This window comes from Haliotis cracherodii, unplaced genomic scaffold (genome assembly GCF_022045235.1).
Source record: "Haliotis cracherodii isolate W230 unplaced genomic scaffold, xgHalCrac1.p SCAF_1, whole genome shotgun sequence".
NCBI lineage: Eukaryota > Metazoa > Mollusca > Gastropoda > Lepetellida > Haliotidae > Haliotis > Haliotis cracherodii.
In genome coordinates, this window is record NW_027266264.1 from 39230219 (window position 1) to 39249874 (window position 19656).

Sequence of the window (19656 nt, forward strand, 5' to 3'; positions counted from 1 at the left end):
GTAGGTTGGAATGTTGTATGTGCAGCAGCATTTTCAAACTCAATTTCCACTGATCTGGATATAGCAGCATGTTCATTACTCAGCAAATTGTTTTTGTGGTGTTTATGCCATTGATTTTCCAACCGTTTAGTTTCAAGTTACATCAAAAGTTTTGCCTTTTATGTCTATTATACACATTCTTATTAATTGAAAAGTACAGAGCTCCAACAGTTGTGAGTACAAACAAATTGTCTGTCAATTTGACGAAAACTACATACTTGGCTTTGCTATTTATTCTACTGGTATTTTTATTGTTTTGTTTAAACATAACCTACATCTGTACGATTATTATGTTTTAGTGAATAGTGAGATTATTTTAACATTCTTTTCATCCGTTGAATTTGTAATGTTATGTGAAAAGAAAACATATATCCCAACCCTCAAATATCAAATAGTCTGCACCTAGGAATGAACTGACCAGATTTGTTGCACGCGACGCAGTTACTAAACTAGGATAGCAAACTCTGTACACTGCACACGTAAAATACACTGTCCATGGTTATACATCCTGGTTACTTGCATGTGCCAATAACATCACAACCACGTGGTTCATTGATCCGGTACAACGAAGGAAAATGCCTCAAAAAGTACCATGGAAATGAAAACTTGCGCGCAATAGGCATGATTGAAGCTGGCCAATCACAGAATGAAGTTGCCCGATACATTGGAAGAGTGTGATATCCCGACTGATGGAAATATATAGGCAAACGGCTGGGGTTATAGTTAGGGTGGGTTAGAGGAAGGCCTAGAAAGACGGATGTGAGTCAATTCTGCATCAAAAATGAGGGACAACTCCAGGGTTGCCACAGGAAACCGACTTTCGACCTCAACGATACGAAACAGGTTGAAAACTGCGGGTCTGAAATGGAGTCCAGTTTATGTTTTACAGATAGCAGACAGCGTGTTTGGAGACGGCGCGAAGGGAGGTACTATCCGGCAGCAATCCAAGAGCACGACAGGTATGGTTGTGGCAGCATCATAGGCTCAGCTGGAATCACATACGGAAACAAGGCCGGATCTGATGATCTTGACCGGTCAACGTTAAGAGGACCAACTTTTACGTCCAGTGGTCATCCTATCTGGCCAGTGCGTAGTTCAGAACTTTGAGTTCCAGGGTGACAACGCACGTCTGCACAGAGCCCGTGTTGCAGTCGACCGTCTGAAGCAGGAAGGTGACACAACATTGTCCTGACCTTCCAAATCTCGAGACATGTCCTGATCTGGGCCCAAGGCTTCGCAACCTGCCTCAGCGTTCCCAGAATTTCCAACAGATTCGGCAGGCCTTACAAGGAGAATGACGAAGGATATCGGCGTCTGATATCCAGTATTGCCAGAAGACTTTTCTATGAAGACTTTACCAGAAAAAAAACTTGCAACAGTGTAATTTTTGTGGCAAACAATTTTCTCTTTAGTTCAACTGGCTGAAGCATAATAATTGTTTTCAAGAACTTACTTGTTTTCGATAAAGTCACAGCATAGTTACAGAAACATGGATTATCTTATTTTTAAATACTGACAATGAAGCAGTGTCCTATATTTCAGTTTGAAAAGTGTTCCACAACTAACTGCAGCCACGTCTGATGGGAATTAGTTCTAGCTTTAGAAATTGCAAAAAGAGATTTAAGTCTTAGATGATAATTATACAACGTTTCATTTTTAGGGAGAAGTAAATCTTGAAGATACTCCGGAGGCTGTTTGTTGACAATTTTGTTGACAATTTCTTTATGTCTTCTTGAACTTAAAGGATGCCAACCAGTTTCATTATATAAGCTAGCTTTCGGTGCAATTTAGGTAAACTTGTGGCAATTAGTGCTGTCTCTAATTCGACCATTTCAAGTTTATCACTGATTTCTACAGCACAAGTGTCTCAACTTTCTTATGCATTCACTAACTCTAGTCACCAACCTCCTTAGCTATATGGATGGAACCGTCACAGTGGAAACCACTTCAACAGATTTCTCCAATACATAATTGTCCATGTTTCCAAAAATTCCGAAATTCTATCACTTTTGTCTGTTTAATAAAATCCGCAAAGATCCTGCGCATCACCTCTGATCATAAACCCCATTCGGAAATGACCCATAATCCTTAGCGCTATCTATCTCTATAAGTTAATTAACACCTTACGTCGCCGAATCTTCGCGGTTGTATGTGCATGTACATAGTTAAACTACTAACCTATTGTGTAAATATCTTACGTTTTCAGAGAAGCCGGTACACGTTTCATACCAGGATGACTTAACCATCTTGTGAGAATTTTAAACACAAATGTCTTTCGGTAAAATCGCCGTTAAAATGTTACAGGGCGTGGCAGGTTGTTTACAGATAGGCATGGACTCGTGTCCTGGTACGGAGTATCGCCAATGCAGCATGGAATGTGTTTACCAGGCTCAGGATAATAAACGGATTTGTGTAGAGCACTATTTCACTCGCAAAAAGTTTAAAATAGGTTTAGCGAAAAGAAAAATCAGTAAAGATTGCAATCTGAATCCATGTTCAGCTGTGATCAAAGGTACAAGTGACACAGAAGATGACACAGGGGATGTGTGTAATGACACAGAAGATGACACAGGGGATGTGTGTCATGACACAGAAGATGACACAGGGGATGTGTGTCATGACACAGAAGATGACACAGGGGATGTGTGTCATGACACAGAAGATGACACAGGGGATGTGTGTGATGACACAAAAGATGACACAGGGGATGTGTGTGATGACACAGAAGATGACACAGGGGATGTGTGTCATGACACAGAAGATGACACAAGGGATGTGTGTCATGACACAGAAGATGACACAAGGGATGTGTGTCATGACACAGAAGATGACACATGGGATGTGTGTGATGACACAGAATATGACACAGGGGATGTGTGTCATGACACAGAAGATGACACAGGGGATGTGTGTCATGACACAGAAGATGACACAAGGGATGTGTGTAATGACACAGAAGATGACACAGGGGATGTGTGTGATGACACAGAAGATGACACAGGGGATGTGTGTGATGACACAGAAGATGACACAGGGGATGTGTGTCATGACCCAGAAGATGACACAGGGGATGTGTGTGATGACACAGAGGATGACACAAGGGATGTGTGTGATGACACAGAAGATGACACAGGGGATGTGTGTCATGACACAGAAGGTGACACAGGAGATGTGTGTAATGACACAGAAGATGACACGGGGGATGTGTGTAATGGCACAGAAGATAACACAGGGGATGTGTGTAATGGCACAGAAGATGACACGGGGGATGTGTGTAATGACACAGAAGATGACACAGGAGATGTGTGTCATGACACAGAAATGTATGTTGTGACATAGGAGACATGTAATTACACTGAAAATGTCACAGGAAATGTGTGTAATGACACAGAAGATGACACATGGGATGTGTGTAATGACACAGAAGATGACACAGGGGATGTGTGTCATGACACAGAAGATGACACAAGGGATGTGTGTAATGACACAAGGGATGTGTGTAATGACACAGAAGATGACACAGGGGATGTGTGTCATGACACAGAAGATGACACAGGGGATGTGTGTCATGACACAGAAATGTCACAGGAGATGTGTGTCATGACACAGAAGATGACACAAGGGATGTGTGTAATGACACAGAAGATGACACATGGGATGTGTGTAATGACACAGAAGATGACACAGGGGATGTGTGTAATGACACAGAAGATGACACAGGGGATGTGTGTAATGACACAGAAGATGACACAGGAGATGTGTGTCATGACACAGAAGATGACACGGGGATGTGTGTCATGACACAGAAATGTATGTAGTGACATAGGAGACATGTAATTACACTGAAAATGTCACAGGAAATGTGTGTAATGACACAGAAGATGACACAGGGGATGTGTGTAATGACACAGGAGATGTGTGTAATGACACTGAAAATGTCACAGGAGATGTGTGTAATGACACAGAAGATGACACAAGGGATGTGTGTAATGACACAGAAGATGACACAGGGATGTGTGTCAAGACACAGAAGATGACACAAGGGATGTGTGTAATGACACAGAAGTTGACACAAGGGATGTGTGTAATGACACAGAAGATGACACAAGGGATGTGTGTTATGACACAGAAGATGACACAGGGGATGTGTGTCATGACACAGAAGATGACACAGGGGATGTGTGTGATGACACAGAAGATGACACAGGGGATGTGTGTCATGACACAGAAGATGACACAGGGGATGTGTGTCATGACACAGAAGATGACACAGGGGATGTGTGTGATGACACAGAAGATGACACATGGGATGTGTGTGATGACACAGAAGATGACACAGGGGATGTGTGTCATGACACAGAAATGTATGTAGTGACATAGGAGACAAGTAATTACAGTGAAAATGTCACAGGAGACGTGTGTAATGACACAGAAGATGACATAGAAGATTCACGTAATAACACTGAAAATGACACAGGAGATGTGTGTAATGACAAAGAAGATGACACAGAAGATGTTTGTAAATAGGAGAGGTACTTACTTACACTAAAGCTGACACAGGAGTTATAAGTAATGACACGGACTATGTGTGTGTAATAACACAGAAAATGTATTTCAAGACACGGGAGTTGTATGTAATGACGCAGGAGATGTATGGAATGAAACAGGAGAATATGTAATGATACGGAAGACATATGTAATGACACAGAAGATGTATGTCATGACACAGAAGATGCATGTAATGACACAGAAGATGTATCTAATGACACAGAGGATGTATGTAATGACACAGAAGATGTATGTAATGACACAGGAGATGTATGTCATGACACAGAAGATGCATGTAATGACACAGAAGATGTATGTAATGACACAGGGGATGTGTGTAATGACACTAGAGATGTCTGTAATGACACAGGAAATGTATGTAATAACACAGGATATGTATGTAATAACACGAAAGATGTATGTAATGATACAGAAGATGTATGTAATGACACAGAGGATGTATGTAATGACACAGGAGATGTATGTTATAACACAGGATATGTATGTAATAACACGGAAGATGTATGTAATGACACAGAAGATGTTTGTAATGACACAGAAGATGTATGTAGTGACACAGGAGATGTATGTAATGACATAGGATATGTATGTATTAACACAGGAGGTGTGTGTAATGACACTGGAGATGTGTGTAATGACACAGAGTCGGTGTATGATGACACAGAAGATGTATGTAATGACACAGAAGATGTATGTAATGACACAGGAGATGTATGTCATGACACAGGAGGTGCATGTAATGGCACAGAAGATTTATGTAATGACAAGGTAGATGTATGTAATGACACAGAAGATGTATGTAATGTAATGACACAGGAGACGTATGTCATGACACAGGAGGTGCATGTAATGACACAGAAGATTTATGTAATGACACAGGAGATGTGTGTAATAACACGGAAGATGTATTTAATAACACAGGAGATGTATGTAATAACACGGAAGATGTATTTAATAACACAGGAGATGTATGTAATGACACGGAGGATGTATGTAATAACACAGAAGTTGGAGTGGTGCTCCAGAATCACGCACGCACGATTACGATGTTAGCGTTGGGCGTCTCAACGTGCGTGATTCCCGTGCACCCTTTCGAGTTGAGTTGATTGGTTCAACTGCGTCATATGGCCCTGTGACGCAGTGGTAGCATTATGCAGATGGCTGTTACAATGAATGCTCGTTCCACCCGTGACGAACAGGTCTGGTTGTTGATGAAATAAAGTGATAGCTAAACAGATAGATCTTTTATTCATGCACCGATTGTCTTTCAATGTAATATCCAGTTATGTATGACTGTTTAATAATCTCATACCAACTTTGACTGGATTAGGTCCAATAGTTTTTCAGATATTGTAGTAAACGTTGGTACCTAAAATTACCTTCCAGACTATAATGCTTTCGACTTCCCCAAGGTAGAAAACAAGGGCTGCATACTGCCTCCTGGACACTGGACCGACGGAGTCTATAAATCAACGATAGGATGGGGAGCTTTTCAATCTGGCCCGCCTGACGACGAAAAATAAAACAAAGTGCGTTCGTGAAGCTCTCATAAGAGACCTGCTTTTCGCAGACGACGTGGCTCTGGCTACTCACTCAGAGAAACAGATGGAAACCTCATGGGCTGCTTTTCAAGTGCATGCCAGGACTTCAGCTATACCACCAGCTTGAGGAAGACGAGCATGATAAGCCAGGACGACGAATAGTTCCGGTGGTCTCCGGAGCCGGAGGTGGGATCAGCATGGGGATCAGAGAGGGTTAACGATCCTCGCCAGAAGAGAGAGTGGGAGCACACCAAGTCTCATCGAGGACGGGCGGATGCCGAAAGAGGTCCTTACGTTTTGCTCGACTCCGGCAAAAGGTAACCTCCGCTTCAAACATGCCTACTTTCGGGACTTGAGGGTGGTGGACATGGGCGTTGAGAGATGGGAGGAACTCGGCGCCGACTGCGGGTGATGGAGGCAGGCGCGAGCTCAGCAGAGGATTCAGCGAAGACCAGGCCAATCTGCAGCAAGTCGCCGAGGAAAGACTCGGCGGAACGACATCCAGAGAACAACTCCAGCAGACTCCATCTACAAGTGTAGCCACTGCAACAGGGATTGCCATTCTCAAGTAGATCTCGAGTAGTACAGCGGGCTTTGCTCTGCCAGTGCACAGAGCCATGGTCTCCCAAGATCGATGGATGCCTACAAAAGCACAAAAAGAAAAAACGACATGACCATCCTGTACAGCAGACCATATCAAACTGTGCAAGGCACATAGTACGTTGTTTCTTAAAGCCTTCATCTGTATATTTTGAAAAAAATAGTTACCTCCTAAACATCAAGAAAATAGTACTTTTTTCGAAAATAACATGCAACATATCTTTGACGACTTGGGCCATATTTTCATTATCATATTTTCACAAATCTGTTTGAAATTTGGTCATATTGTTAAATCTGCCGTGGTCCTATTTCTGCTTCCTCTGTATAATGATGAGTGCTAGCTCCAGAACCCAGACTATTTGGCGCTATGGAGCAAACGCAGGTGTACGTACGGCTCGCACTCCCTGAACCATATCATTTTCCCTTTCGCACAGCCCTTACTGTTATGCTGTAGCCCTAAAGCAAGTCTAGATTCTGAATCCCCCATCTCATTGGGGTCGTTGCTTGTTTCTAGCAAAATTATATTTTCAGAGACAAAGCGTTAGTCTAGTACAGGTAATGACGTATTTCGAAATGCACAATACTAAAAATAACCGCTCGCTGTCACCTGACTGCCGATCCTTTCCCGGATTGTAACGGCGTGATCAAAAACTCAATGCTAATGTTTACCGCTAGCAAAATGGATATTTCTTGAAAAGCGCACTTTGCGATTTTTGTCATGACTGTAAGTGATATTCCTTATCTCCGGAATGGCTTGTTGTCACTTCATATTAAAGTATTACCACACATGCAAAAATCGCGCTATGTCGTGATTCTATTTCATGTGGCGAGGACTACAAAGCTCAAGATAAAATCCGTAATTCAGGGGAACGGCAATTGATTCATCTCGCTGAAACTTCTCGCAAATACCTCCCTGTGAGATAGTGCGCTGATCAACTGAAAGCGCCCCGCCCCTAGTAGATAGTTATCGCTGCATTTCAACTGTCTTCTGGCACAAACACAGAAACTAAATATCACCCTGAATGATAATCACAACACATCCACCTTTCTACTGAGTACCGACAATTCTGCCTCTTTAGAATCGGGGACACGGTTTGCCTCGTCAAATAGTTGTTCACCGATTTGTGCCCTGTCAAAGTCCGCCGATATGGAAATGCAAAATACTATAACATGATCATTGAACAATTAATGTGGTGATTAGGTCTTGGACTGCGCCTATGTTTGTTTTTTAGCAACAGTTTCAGAGTTGTGTGTTAATATGTGTTAGGGGCGGTTGGATAGCCGAGTGGTTATAAAGCGGTCGCTCGTCACATGTACACTGTGTGAAGCTCATTTCTGGTGTCCCCCGTCCTGCACCATGACTGGGATTTATTTCATGAAAAGAAAATCTAGAAACAAAAAGCAAGTCTAGCCAACTCTAGCTAGCTATATGTACAGTCCCCGACTTATAAAAAATGCTACTGTAGCTATATTTTCACAGACGATGTGCAAAGCATAGTTAAATCCATTAATAGGATAGCAGAATAAAAATGAAAAAAATATTGATGCAATATTGCTAGAGACGTCATCATGTCACGGGTCAGTGAACATCTGTTTCTCCCAGCTGGGACCCGACGAATATTTGGGAATGCTTGTAATTTGTGCTTGTATGGTGATACATACAAGGAAAGTGTGTTGTGGAAGCAGTTGTGAAACACTGCATTGAAAGTCTTTTATCAGCCTAGTTCACGTAGCTGTACATTTGTACCTAAGCGCATTAAGTATAATCTTTCACTTTCCTATTCCATATTCCAGCATGGAAGCGAGAGCTGGCCCTGCCCAGTGTTCCCTGCCAGTCCAGTCACTCGTTTCTTATATTGCCAGGACTGAGCACAGTGGTCTGTTGTATACAGTCACTGTCAAGCTAGTGACGTGTTGTAGAAACTTCAAAAGATTAATGGGGATTAATTATATAAGGTGTGTTCAAAGATTATCAACCAAACGGTCGTCACGGCACTGGGAAGAAGATTTTCAAGGAAAATGTCTACATTTTGCCGAGTATGACCGTAACGCCGATACATTCTGTAATGCTACCTAACTAGATAATGTAGGATGTAGGGCTCGAGTAGACGAGCAACGCGACGCACCGTTACTTTAGTGAATCGTTACAACCCTATTGCCGGGGAGTAAGTTCAAATGACCGAAATGTCGAGTTATGCACTGGTAACGAATAAGGAGTATAGAGTTTCAAATAATGAGGATCGAATATCGAGTAATGGGTATTATGTATCGGTTTGAGATTCCCAACCCACCCTGAATGAGCGGCCCCAGTCTCCTGGTGTATCCATTAATGGGCCTGTGTACTACGTAACTTGAATTGAGGTAAGGGAGACAACTCCTTATGCCTACATGTCAACAGAACACGCAACACTCATGAGGTGGACTTGCATGGTTGGTGTAGCTGGGTATGTTTATACATCTGCTGGATATCGTCCTGCTGTTATGTATGTCAGCATTCACTGTGCTATATGTTGTGCTATGCACAGTCTTACAACTACATGTTTACATGTTTACTTCCGTAATGAAGAAATGCCCCAAGACGAATAATTATATGTAAACGCTGTTAGCTTGTAACACAACAGGAAACACACGACGGGATGCTGGAAAATTGGAAATGTGCAGCAACTCCTCACACTGTTGCGGTAGCCAAGGGCTTTAGAGGAGCTGTGGATTATCAAGCCAAATGTGTTTATATGGCGATCGGGCATAAGAAGTGCCTCACATTGCCGGTGAAGCCAATATCGCACCATGCAACATGCATCCTAGATGTAGTATAATAACGTACTGGGGATACCTTTCACAGACCCATTATTCATTTCACGTAAGAATGTCCGGTGGTTGATTGAAATATGTATGTACTTCAAGATGCATTAGTATTTGCGAGTGATTTCTGTAAGGCACATGGGCCGCGGATTGTATCAGTAGTCTTCGTGTTGCTGTGACCATGGTCAGAACTTACTTCAATAACGATTCGAAACGATGCAAATTTAATCCAAGGAATGCTCCTGAACGTCTTTCTTGTCCGTGAACGTTAATGTGATGTATGGTGTATGACTATAATTGACCATGCAGAATATGGACAAACTGCCAAGTGCCACAATTTCCAATTAACCACCTGCTGACTCGTAGCTATTGTTATGCAAGAATGGCATAATGGCGGATTAGAGGCTTACTGATTCACTCCCCAGGTATTAGGGCTTCAGTCTATTTTGGCCAGCACGCCCCACATGTTAAGTCTCAGCTAACTGATGCTTGCACACAGCGGTTGACCGGTCTCACTCAATCAGTATACTGAGTCAATACATCCAACACGTGTTCACACTATAGAATGAGTGAGTAAGTATGGTTTTAAACCGCTTTTAGCAATATCCCAGCAATATCACGGCGGGGGACACCAGAAATGATTTTCACACAATGCACCCACCTAGGGAATCGAGCCCGGGCCTTCGGCGTGACGAGCGAACCGCTCCTCACACTATAGAGACATGGTCAATACAGCCTACACGTGTTTACACTATATTGAGAGACACGGTCAATACAGCCTACACGTGTTTACACTATATAGAGAGACATGGTCAATACAGCCTACACGTGTTTAAACTATATAGAGAGACATGGTCAATACAGCCTACACGTGTTTACACTATATAGAGAGACATGGTCAATACAGCCGACACGTGTTTACACTATATAGAGAGACATGGTAAATACAGCCTACACGTGTTCACAGTATATACAGAGACATCGTCAATACACGTGCTCACAATATTTAAACAGGCATAGTTAATACTACCTACAAGTGTTCACACTATATGCAGAGACATGGTCAATTTAGCCTGTACGCGTGCATAGTATATGGAGATACATGGTTAATACAGCCTGCACGTTTTTACACTATATAGAGAGACATGGTCAATACAGCCTACACGTGTTTACACTATATAGAGAGACATAGGCAATACAGCCTACACGTGTTCACACTATATAGAGAGACATGGTAAATACAACCTACACGTGTTTATACTATATAGAGAGACATGGTCAATACAGCCGACACGTGTACACAGTATATATAGAGTCATCGTCAATACAGCCTACACGTGTTTACACTATATAGAGAGACATGGGCAATACAGCCTACATGTGTTCACAGTATATAGAGAGACATGGTCAATACAGCCTACACGAGTTTACACTATATAGAGAGACATGGTCAATACAACCTACACGTGTTTACACTATATGCAGAGACATGGTCAATACATCCTACACGTGTTTACACTATATAGAGAGACGTGGGCAATACAGCCTACACGTGTTCACACCATATACAGATACATCGTCAATACAGCCTACACGTGGCCACACTATATAGAATGACATGGTCAGTTCAGTTTACACGTGTCAACACTATATAGAAAGACATGGTCAATACAGCCTAAACGTGTACACACTATATAGAAAGACAAGGTCAATGCACGTGTTCACAATATTAAGAGAGACATAGTTAATACAGCCTACAAGTGTTCACACTACATCTAGGGACATGGTCAATTTAGCCTGCACGTGTGCATAGTATATAGAGAGACATGGTCAATACAGCCCACACTTTTTCACACTATATAGAGAGACATGGTCAATACAGCCTACACGTGTTTACACTATATAGAGAGACATGGTCAATACAGCCTACACGTGTTTACACTATATAGAGAGACATAGGCAATACAGCCTACACGTGTTCACACTATATAGAGAGACATGGTAAATACAACCTACACGTGTTTATACTATATAGAGAGACATGGTCAATACAGCCGACACGTGTACACAGTATATATAGAGTCATCGTCAATACAGCCTACACGTTTTTACACTATATAGAGAGACATGGGCAATACAGCCTACATGTGTTCACAGTATATAGAGAGACATGGTCAATACAGCCTACACGTGTACACACTATATAGAGTGACATGGTCAATACAGCCTACACGTGTACACACCATATACAGAGACATGGTCAATACAGCCTGCACGTGTACACACTATATAGAGTGACATGGTCAATACAGCCTGCTCGTGTACACACTATATAGAGTGACATGGTCAATACAGCCTACACGTGTACACACTATATAGAGTGACATGGTCAATACAGCCTACACGTGTACACACCATATACAGAGACATGGTCAATACAGCCTGCACGTGTACACACTATATAGAGTGACATGGTCAATACAGCCTGCTCGTGTACACACTATATAGAGTGACATGGTCAATACAGCCTGCACGTGTACACACTATATAGAGTGGCATGGTCAATACAGCCTACACGTGTACACACCATATACAGAGACATGGTCAATATAGCCTGCACGTGTACACACTATAGAGTGACATGGTCAATACAGCCTGCACGTGTACACACTATATAGAGTTACATGGTCAATACAGCCTACGCGTGTTCACGGTATAGAAAGAGACATGGTCAATACGGTCTACACGTGTACACGGCATAGAAAGAGACATGGTCAATACAGCCTGCACGTGTTTACACTATTTAGAGAGACATGGACAATGCAGCCTGCACGTGTTTACACTATATAGAGAGACATGGTCAATACAGCCTGCACGTGTTCACACCATTTAGAGAGACATGGCCAATCCTGCCTACACGTGTACGCAGTACGATTTATGCCGGCTCTCTGATACACACGGAAAAAGCAAGTGAACGAACAACTAGGGCTTGTGCTAAGGCGCGACAGACAATCAAGTCCTTAAGAAATGTTGGTCTTAGAGCTGGAGGATTGAGCCCAGTATCTTCATCGAATATCTGGCAACGAGTGATCTTCCCCGCTGCCTTCTATGCATGTGAGCTCTGGCCTAATATCAACAACCGTGAGATCAGCGAGATGGAAACCCTACAGCGATTACTTTGCACGACGAGCCCAAAACCTTCACAGGAGATCCTCTACAGCTGCTACAACTCAGGTTCTAGGATTGTGGTCAATGCTGAAGCTTCTCTTTCTGGGACGACTCTGTAGAGCAGCAGGCACAACCATTGTGAAGCCGATTTTCTATCTCTAGAGACATAGTGTACACACCATATACAGAGACATGGTCAATACAGCCTGCACGTGTACACACTATATAGAGTGACATGGTCAATACAGCCTACACGTATACACACCATATACAGAGACATGGTCAATACAGCCTGCACGTGTACACACTATATAGAGTGACATGGTCAATACAGCCTACACGTGTACACACTATATAGAGTGACATGCTCAATACAGCCTACACGTGTACACACCATATACAGAGACATGGTCAATACAGCCTGCACGTGTACACACTATATAGAGTGACATGGTCAATACAGCCTACACGTGTACACACTATATAGAGTGACATGGTCAATACAGCCTACACGTGTACACACCATATACAGAGACATGGTCAATACAGCCTGCACGTGTACACACTATATAGAGTGACATGGTCAATACAGCCTGCTCGTGTACACACTATATAGAGTGACATGGTCAATACAGCCTACACGTGTACACACTATATAGAGTGACATGGTCAATACAGCCTACACGTGTACACACCATATACAGAGACATGGCCAATCCTGCCTACACGTGTACGCAGTACGATTTATGCCGGCTCTCTGATACACACGGAAAAAGCAAGTGAACGAACAACTAGGGCTTGTGCTAAGGCGCGACAGACAATCAAGTCCTTAAGAAATGTTGGTCTTAGAGCTGGAGGATTGAGCCCAGTATCTTCATCGAATATCTGGCAACGAGTGATCTTCCCCGCTGCCTTCTATGCATGTGAGCTCTGGCCTAATATCAACAACCGTGAGATCAGCGAGATGGAAACCCTACAGCGATTACTTTGCACGACGAGCCCAAAACCTTCACAGGAGATCCTCTACAGCTGCTACAACTCAGGTTCTAGGATTGTGGTCAATGCTGAAGCTTCTCTTTCTGGGACGACTCTGTAGAGCAGCAGGCACAACCATTGTGAAGCCGATTTTCTATCTCTAGAGACATAGTGTACACACCATATACAGAGACATGGTCAATACAGCCTGCACGTGTACACACTATATAGAGTGACATGGTCAATACAGCCTACACGTATACACACCATATACAGAGACATGGTCAATACAGCCTGCACGTGTACACACTATATAGAGTGACATGGTCAATACAGCCTACACGTGTACACACTATATAGAGTGACATGCTCAATACAGCCTACACGTGTACACACCATATACAGAGACATGGTCAATACAGCCTGCACGTGTACACACTATATAGAGTGACATGGTCAATACAGCCTACACGTGTACACACTATATAGAGTGACATGGTCAATACAGCCTACACGTGTACACACCATATACAGAGACATGGTCAATACAGCCTGCACGTGTACACACTATATAGAGTGACATGGTCAATACAGCCTGCTCGTGTACACACTATATAGAGTGACATGGTCAATACAGCCTACACGTGTACACACTATATAGAGTGACATGGTCAATACAGCCTACACGTGTACACACCATATACAGAGACATGGTCAATACAGCCTGCACGTGTACACACTATATAGAGTGACATGGTCAATACAGCCTGCTCGTGTACACACTATATAGAGTGACATGGTCAATACAGCCTGCACGTGTACACACTATATAGAGTGGCATGGTCAATACAGCCTACACGTGTACACACCATATACAGAGACATGGTCAATATAGCCTGCACGTGTACACACTATAGAGTGACATGGTCAATACAGCCTGCACGTGTACACACTATATAGAGTTACATGGTCAATACAGCCTACACGTGTACACACTATATGGAGACACGTGGTCAATACAGCCGATACGTGTTCACACTATATAGAGAGACATGCTCAATACAGCCTATACGTGTACACGCTATATATAGAGACATGGGCAATACCGCCTATACGTGTTAACACTATATATAGAGACATGGGCAATACAGTCTACGTGAGTACACACTATATATAGGAGACATGGGCAATACAGTTTGGGACATAGATATCGGAGTGTACATCTACTGGCACCTTGGGTCACACATGGGGGGGAGGGGGAGGGGGAGGGGGGAGGGGGGGGGGGTACTTTTAATCTAACGGCATATGTCTTGGGACACACATCTAAGGATACAAAAATGGGCATCAAGTGATGTACATCTCGGGGCATACATCTAGGGGTGTACATCTCGGGTCATACATCTAGGGGAGTACATCTCGCGGCATACATCTAGAGGTGTACATCTCAGCTATACATCTAGTGTTGTACATCTCGTGGCATACATCTAGGGGTGTACACCTCGGGGCATACATCTAGGGGTGTACGTCTCGGGCCATACATCTAGGGGAGCACATCTCGCGGCATACATCTAGAGGTGTACATGTCGGGGCATACATCTAAGGGTGTACGTCTCGGGGCATACATCTAGGGGTGTACATCTCGGGGGATGCATCTAGGGTTGTACATCTCGAGGCATACATCTAGGGGTGTACATGTCGGGGCACACATCTAGGGGTGTACATCTCGGGGCATACATCATCATCAATCTTTATTTCGTACTCAAGAGGCCACAGGCCTTTAGTACAAATAATACAGTTCAACATAATTAATCATTACAATAGAACATCAAATTGAAATAAATTATCTCCCACATATATACATCATGACAACCATAAATATGCTCATTTTATTCTGGCATAGATAGTATTTAATTAACAGTTAACAATTTCATTTCTATGGGCAAAAGCACGGTAAATAAACATCGATAAATTCTTTACAACCTCTGTTCACTCACATTTTAATAAACTTATAAATTTACATATGTTTGGTTCACTGTAATAGTATTTTGGTAAGTATTTTATTCTTAGTTCTAAATATAATGGACATCTGATAAGGAAGTGATACTCGTCTTCTAGTTCATTTAAGTTACACATGTTACATGTTCTTTGTTCTCGTGGGGTATTTATATATCTGCCTGCTTCAATATGTAGATCATGCGACATGCAACGAAACCCTGCCAATGCTTTTCTATATTTTGGTATGGTAATATCAACGAGATAGCATTCTCTATAAATGTAAGATTTAAAAAGTTTATAATAAAAGTGTTTATTTCATAATGCTAATGAAACATTCCATGATTGTAAATAAATATCTTTTAGTCTATGTTTCAGTGACTGGATAAACTCAGCAGTATTATTGACCCGTTGATCATACCAACCATTTCCAAAACCAGATTCAAATAAGAGTTCTCTAACACCAGTTGCCCAGTTTCTTTTTCCATTCGAATCAATCAACAATAACATATTATAACACTTTTTTGGGAAATCTATACAAAGGCATATTTAAAATTCTTAACCAATATTTGATAACTTTAATATATGCAAAAATATACAGTTGATAGCGACCACAATCACCATAAACCATAACCCCGGGTGTATTAACTTTTACACCTAAATATTTCTTACATGCATACAAGTGAATCTTTTCTATAGCATCTACTTTTGAGAGTCCCCAAATCTCTGCACCATAAAATAAAATTGGACTTATTTTTACATCAAAAATTTTGAAAAGTGTATTATAATCAAAGTTTAGACCACATGCATTACGTTCTATACCAATGAATACCTTTGAGCTTGTAAGGATGTTTGGCTTACATGATATGTCCATGAAAGACGCTTAGTAAAATACACTCCTAAATATTTATTAAAACTTGTTATCTCCAATTGGTTACCTTTATAGTACCATTTTTCATAATTTGATAAATTACCGCCGTTTTTAAATACAACAATTTTTGTTTTATTTATATTTACATTCAATTTCCGTTCATCACAATACTTTTCTAACTCATTAATTTGTGACTGTAGACCTTTAATAGTACTCGAAAATAGTGCAATATCGTCTGCAAACAAAAGTAAAAACAATTGTATTTCTTCTGGGTGTAGTTGAATTCCATAGGAACAATTATCATATATTTGCATTGCAAATTCATTGATGAAATACGAAAACAGAAACGGGCTTAAGAAAGAACCCTGTCGTACTCCTAAATGACTTGAAAATGTAGGAGAAATAACTTGGTTATTTCTAACACAGACTTTTATATTTTCATAAATGCTACATAACAATTTATTCATTTTAGAACTTAATCCATGAGTCTTAAACAGATTCTAAAGTTTATTTCTTTGCACAGAGTCAAATGCTTTAGAACAATCTACAAAAACTACATAAAACTGCCCACCCTTATTATTAAGGTATCTTTGTATTAAACAATGTAATATAAATATGTTGTCTACGGTACTATATCCTTCTCTGAATCCAGCTTGTGACTCATCAATTTTGTTCATCGTACTAGCCCAATACACTAATATCTAGTGTTGAACATATCGGGGCATAAATCTAGGGACATACATCGCGGGGCATACAACTAGTGTTGTACATCTCGGCTATACATCTTGGGGTATACAACTCGGCTATACATCTGGGGTTGTACATCTCGGCTATACATCTGGTGTTGTACATCTTGGCTATACACTTAGTGTTGTATATCTCGGCTATACATCTGGGGTTGTACATCTCGGCCATACATCTGGGGTTGTACATTTCGGCTATACATCTGGTGTTGTACATCTCGTCTATACACCTAGCGTTGTACGTCTCGGCTATACATCTGGTGTTGTACATCTCGGCTATACATTTGGGGTTGTACATCTCGGCTATACATCTGGTGTTGTACATTTCGGCTATAATCTGGCTTTGTACATCTCGGCTATACATCTTGTGTTGTACATTTTGGCTATAATCTGGCTTTGTACATCTCGGCTATACATCTGGTGTTGTACATCTCGGCAATACATCTTGGGGTGTACCTCTCAGCTATACATGTCGGGATGTACATTTCGGCTATAATCTGGGGTTGTACATCTCGGCTATACATCTTGTGTTGTACATTTCGGCTATAATCTGGCTTTGTACATCTCGGCTATACATCTGGTGTTGTACATCTCGACATCTTGTGTTGTACCTCTTGGCTATACATCTCGGGATGTACATTTCGGCTATAATCTGAGGTTGTACATCTCGGCTATACATCTCGGGTTGTACATCTCGACTATACATCTGGGGTTGTACATCTCGGCTGTACATCTAGCGTTGTACATCTCGGCAATACATCTTGGGGTGTACCTCTCAGCTATACATCTGGTGTTGTACTCTTCAATTATTGGAGGAAATAAAGAATGTCATCTCGGCTATACATCTGGTGTTGTACATCTCGACATCTTTTGTTGTACCTCTTGGCTATACATCTCGGGATGTACATTTCGGCTATACATCTGGGATTGTACATCTTGGCTATACATCTAGGGTTGTACATCTCGGCTATACATCTGGTGTTGTACATCTCGGCTATAATCTGGGGTTGTACATCTCGGCTATAACCTGGCTTTGTACATCTTGGCTATACATCTGGTGTTGTACATCTCGGCTGTACATCTAGCGTTGTACATCTCGGCAATACATCTTGGAGTGTACCTCTCAGCTATACATCTGGTGTTGTACTCTTCAATTATTGGAGGAAATAAAGAATGTCATCTCGGCTATACATCTGGTGTTGTACATCTCGACATCTTTTGTTGTACCTCTTGGCTATACATCTCGGGATGTACATTTCGGCTATAATCTGGGATTGTACATCTCGGCTATACATCTAGGGTTGTACATCTCGGCTATACATCTGGTGTTGTACATCTCGGCTATAATCTGGGGTTGTACATCTCGGGTTGTACATCTCGGCTATACATCCGGGGTTGTACATCTCGGCTATAACCTGGCTTTGTACATCTTGGCTATACATCTGGTGTTGTACATCTCGGCTGTACATCTAGCGTTGTACATCTCGGCAATACATCTTGGGGTGTACCTCTCAGCTATACATCTGGTGTTATACTCTTCAATTATTGGAGGAAATAAAGAATGTCATCTCGGCTATACATCTGGTGTTGTACATCTCGATATCTTTTGTTGTACCTCTTGGCTATACATCTCGGGATGTACATTTCGGCTATAATCTGGGGTTGTACATCTCGGCTATACATCTGGGATTGTACATCTCGGCTATACATCTAGGGTTGTACATCTCGGCTATACATCTAGTGTTGTACATCTCGGCTATAATCTGGGGTTGTACATCTCGGCTATAACCTGGCTTTGTACATCTTGGCTATACATCTGGTGTTGTACATCTCGGCTGTACATCTAGCGTTGTACATCTCGGCAATACATCTTGGTGTGTACCTCTCAGCTATACATCTGGTGTTGTACTCTTCAATTATTGGAGGAAATAAAGAATGTCATCTCGGCTATACATCTGGTGTTGTACATCTCGACATCTTTTGTTGTACCTCTTGGCTATACATCTCGGGATGTACATTTCGGCTATAATCTGGGGTTGTACATCTCGGCTATACATCTCGCGTTGTACATCTCGGCTATACATCTGGTGTTGTACATCTCGGCTATAATCTGGGGTTGTACATCTCGGCTATACATCTCGGGTTGTACATCTCGGCTATACATCCGGGGTTGTACATCTCGGCTATAACCTGGCTTTGTACATCTTGGCTATACATCTGGTGTTGTACATCTCGGCTGTACATCTAGCGTTGTACATCTCGGCAATACATCTTGGGGTGTACCTCTCAGCTATACATCTGGTGTTGTACTCTTCAATTATTGGAGGAAATAAAGAATGTCATCTCGGCTATACAT

The 19656-nt window shown here is 41.8% G+C and overlaps 1 protein-coding gene across 1 annotated transcript; it reads left to right on the top strand.

The window, feature by feature from the left end:
• Window positions 1–820: 820 nt before the first annotated feature.
• Window positions 821–6561, top strand: LOC139455680 (uncharacterized). The gene is made up of 6 exons (XM_071237235.1): window positions 821–998; window positions 1107–1211; window positions 2540–3362; window positions 3617–3849; window positions 4064–4403; window positions 6381–6561. Exons 1-6 carry the CDS (start codon window positions 821–823, stop codon window positions 6559–6561), a joined length of 1860 nt encoding a protein of 619 aa, XP_071093336.1.
• Window positions 6562–19656: the final 13095 nt, after the last annotated feature.

Coding starts and splice junctions, on each gene's coding strand:
- LOC139455680 (XM_071237235.1), top strand. CDS start 821: ATGAGGGACAACTCCAGGGTTGCCACAGGAAACCGACTTTCGACCTCA. Junction 3,850..4,063: donor GTGTGTCATGACACAGAAAT/GTATGTAGTGAC, acceptor ATGTGTGTCAAG/ACACAGAAGATGACACAAGG. Junction 4,404..6,380: donor GTGTGTCATGACACAGAAAT/GTATGTAGTGAC, acceptor GATCCTCGCCAG/AAGAGAGAGTGGGAGCACAC.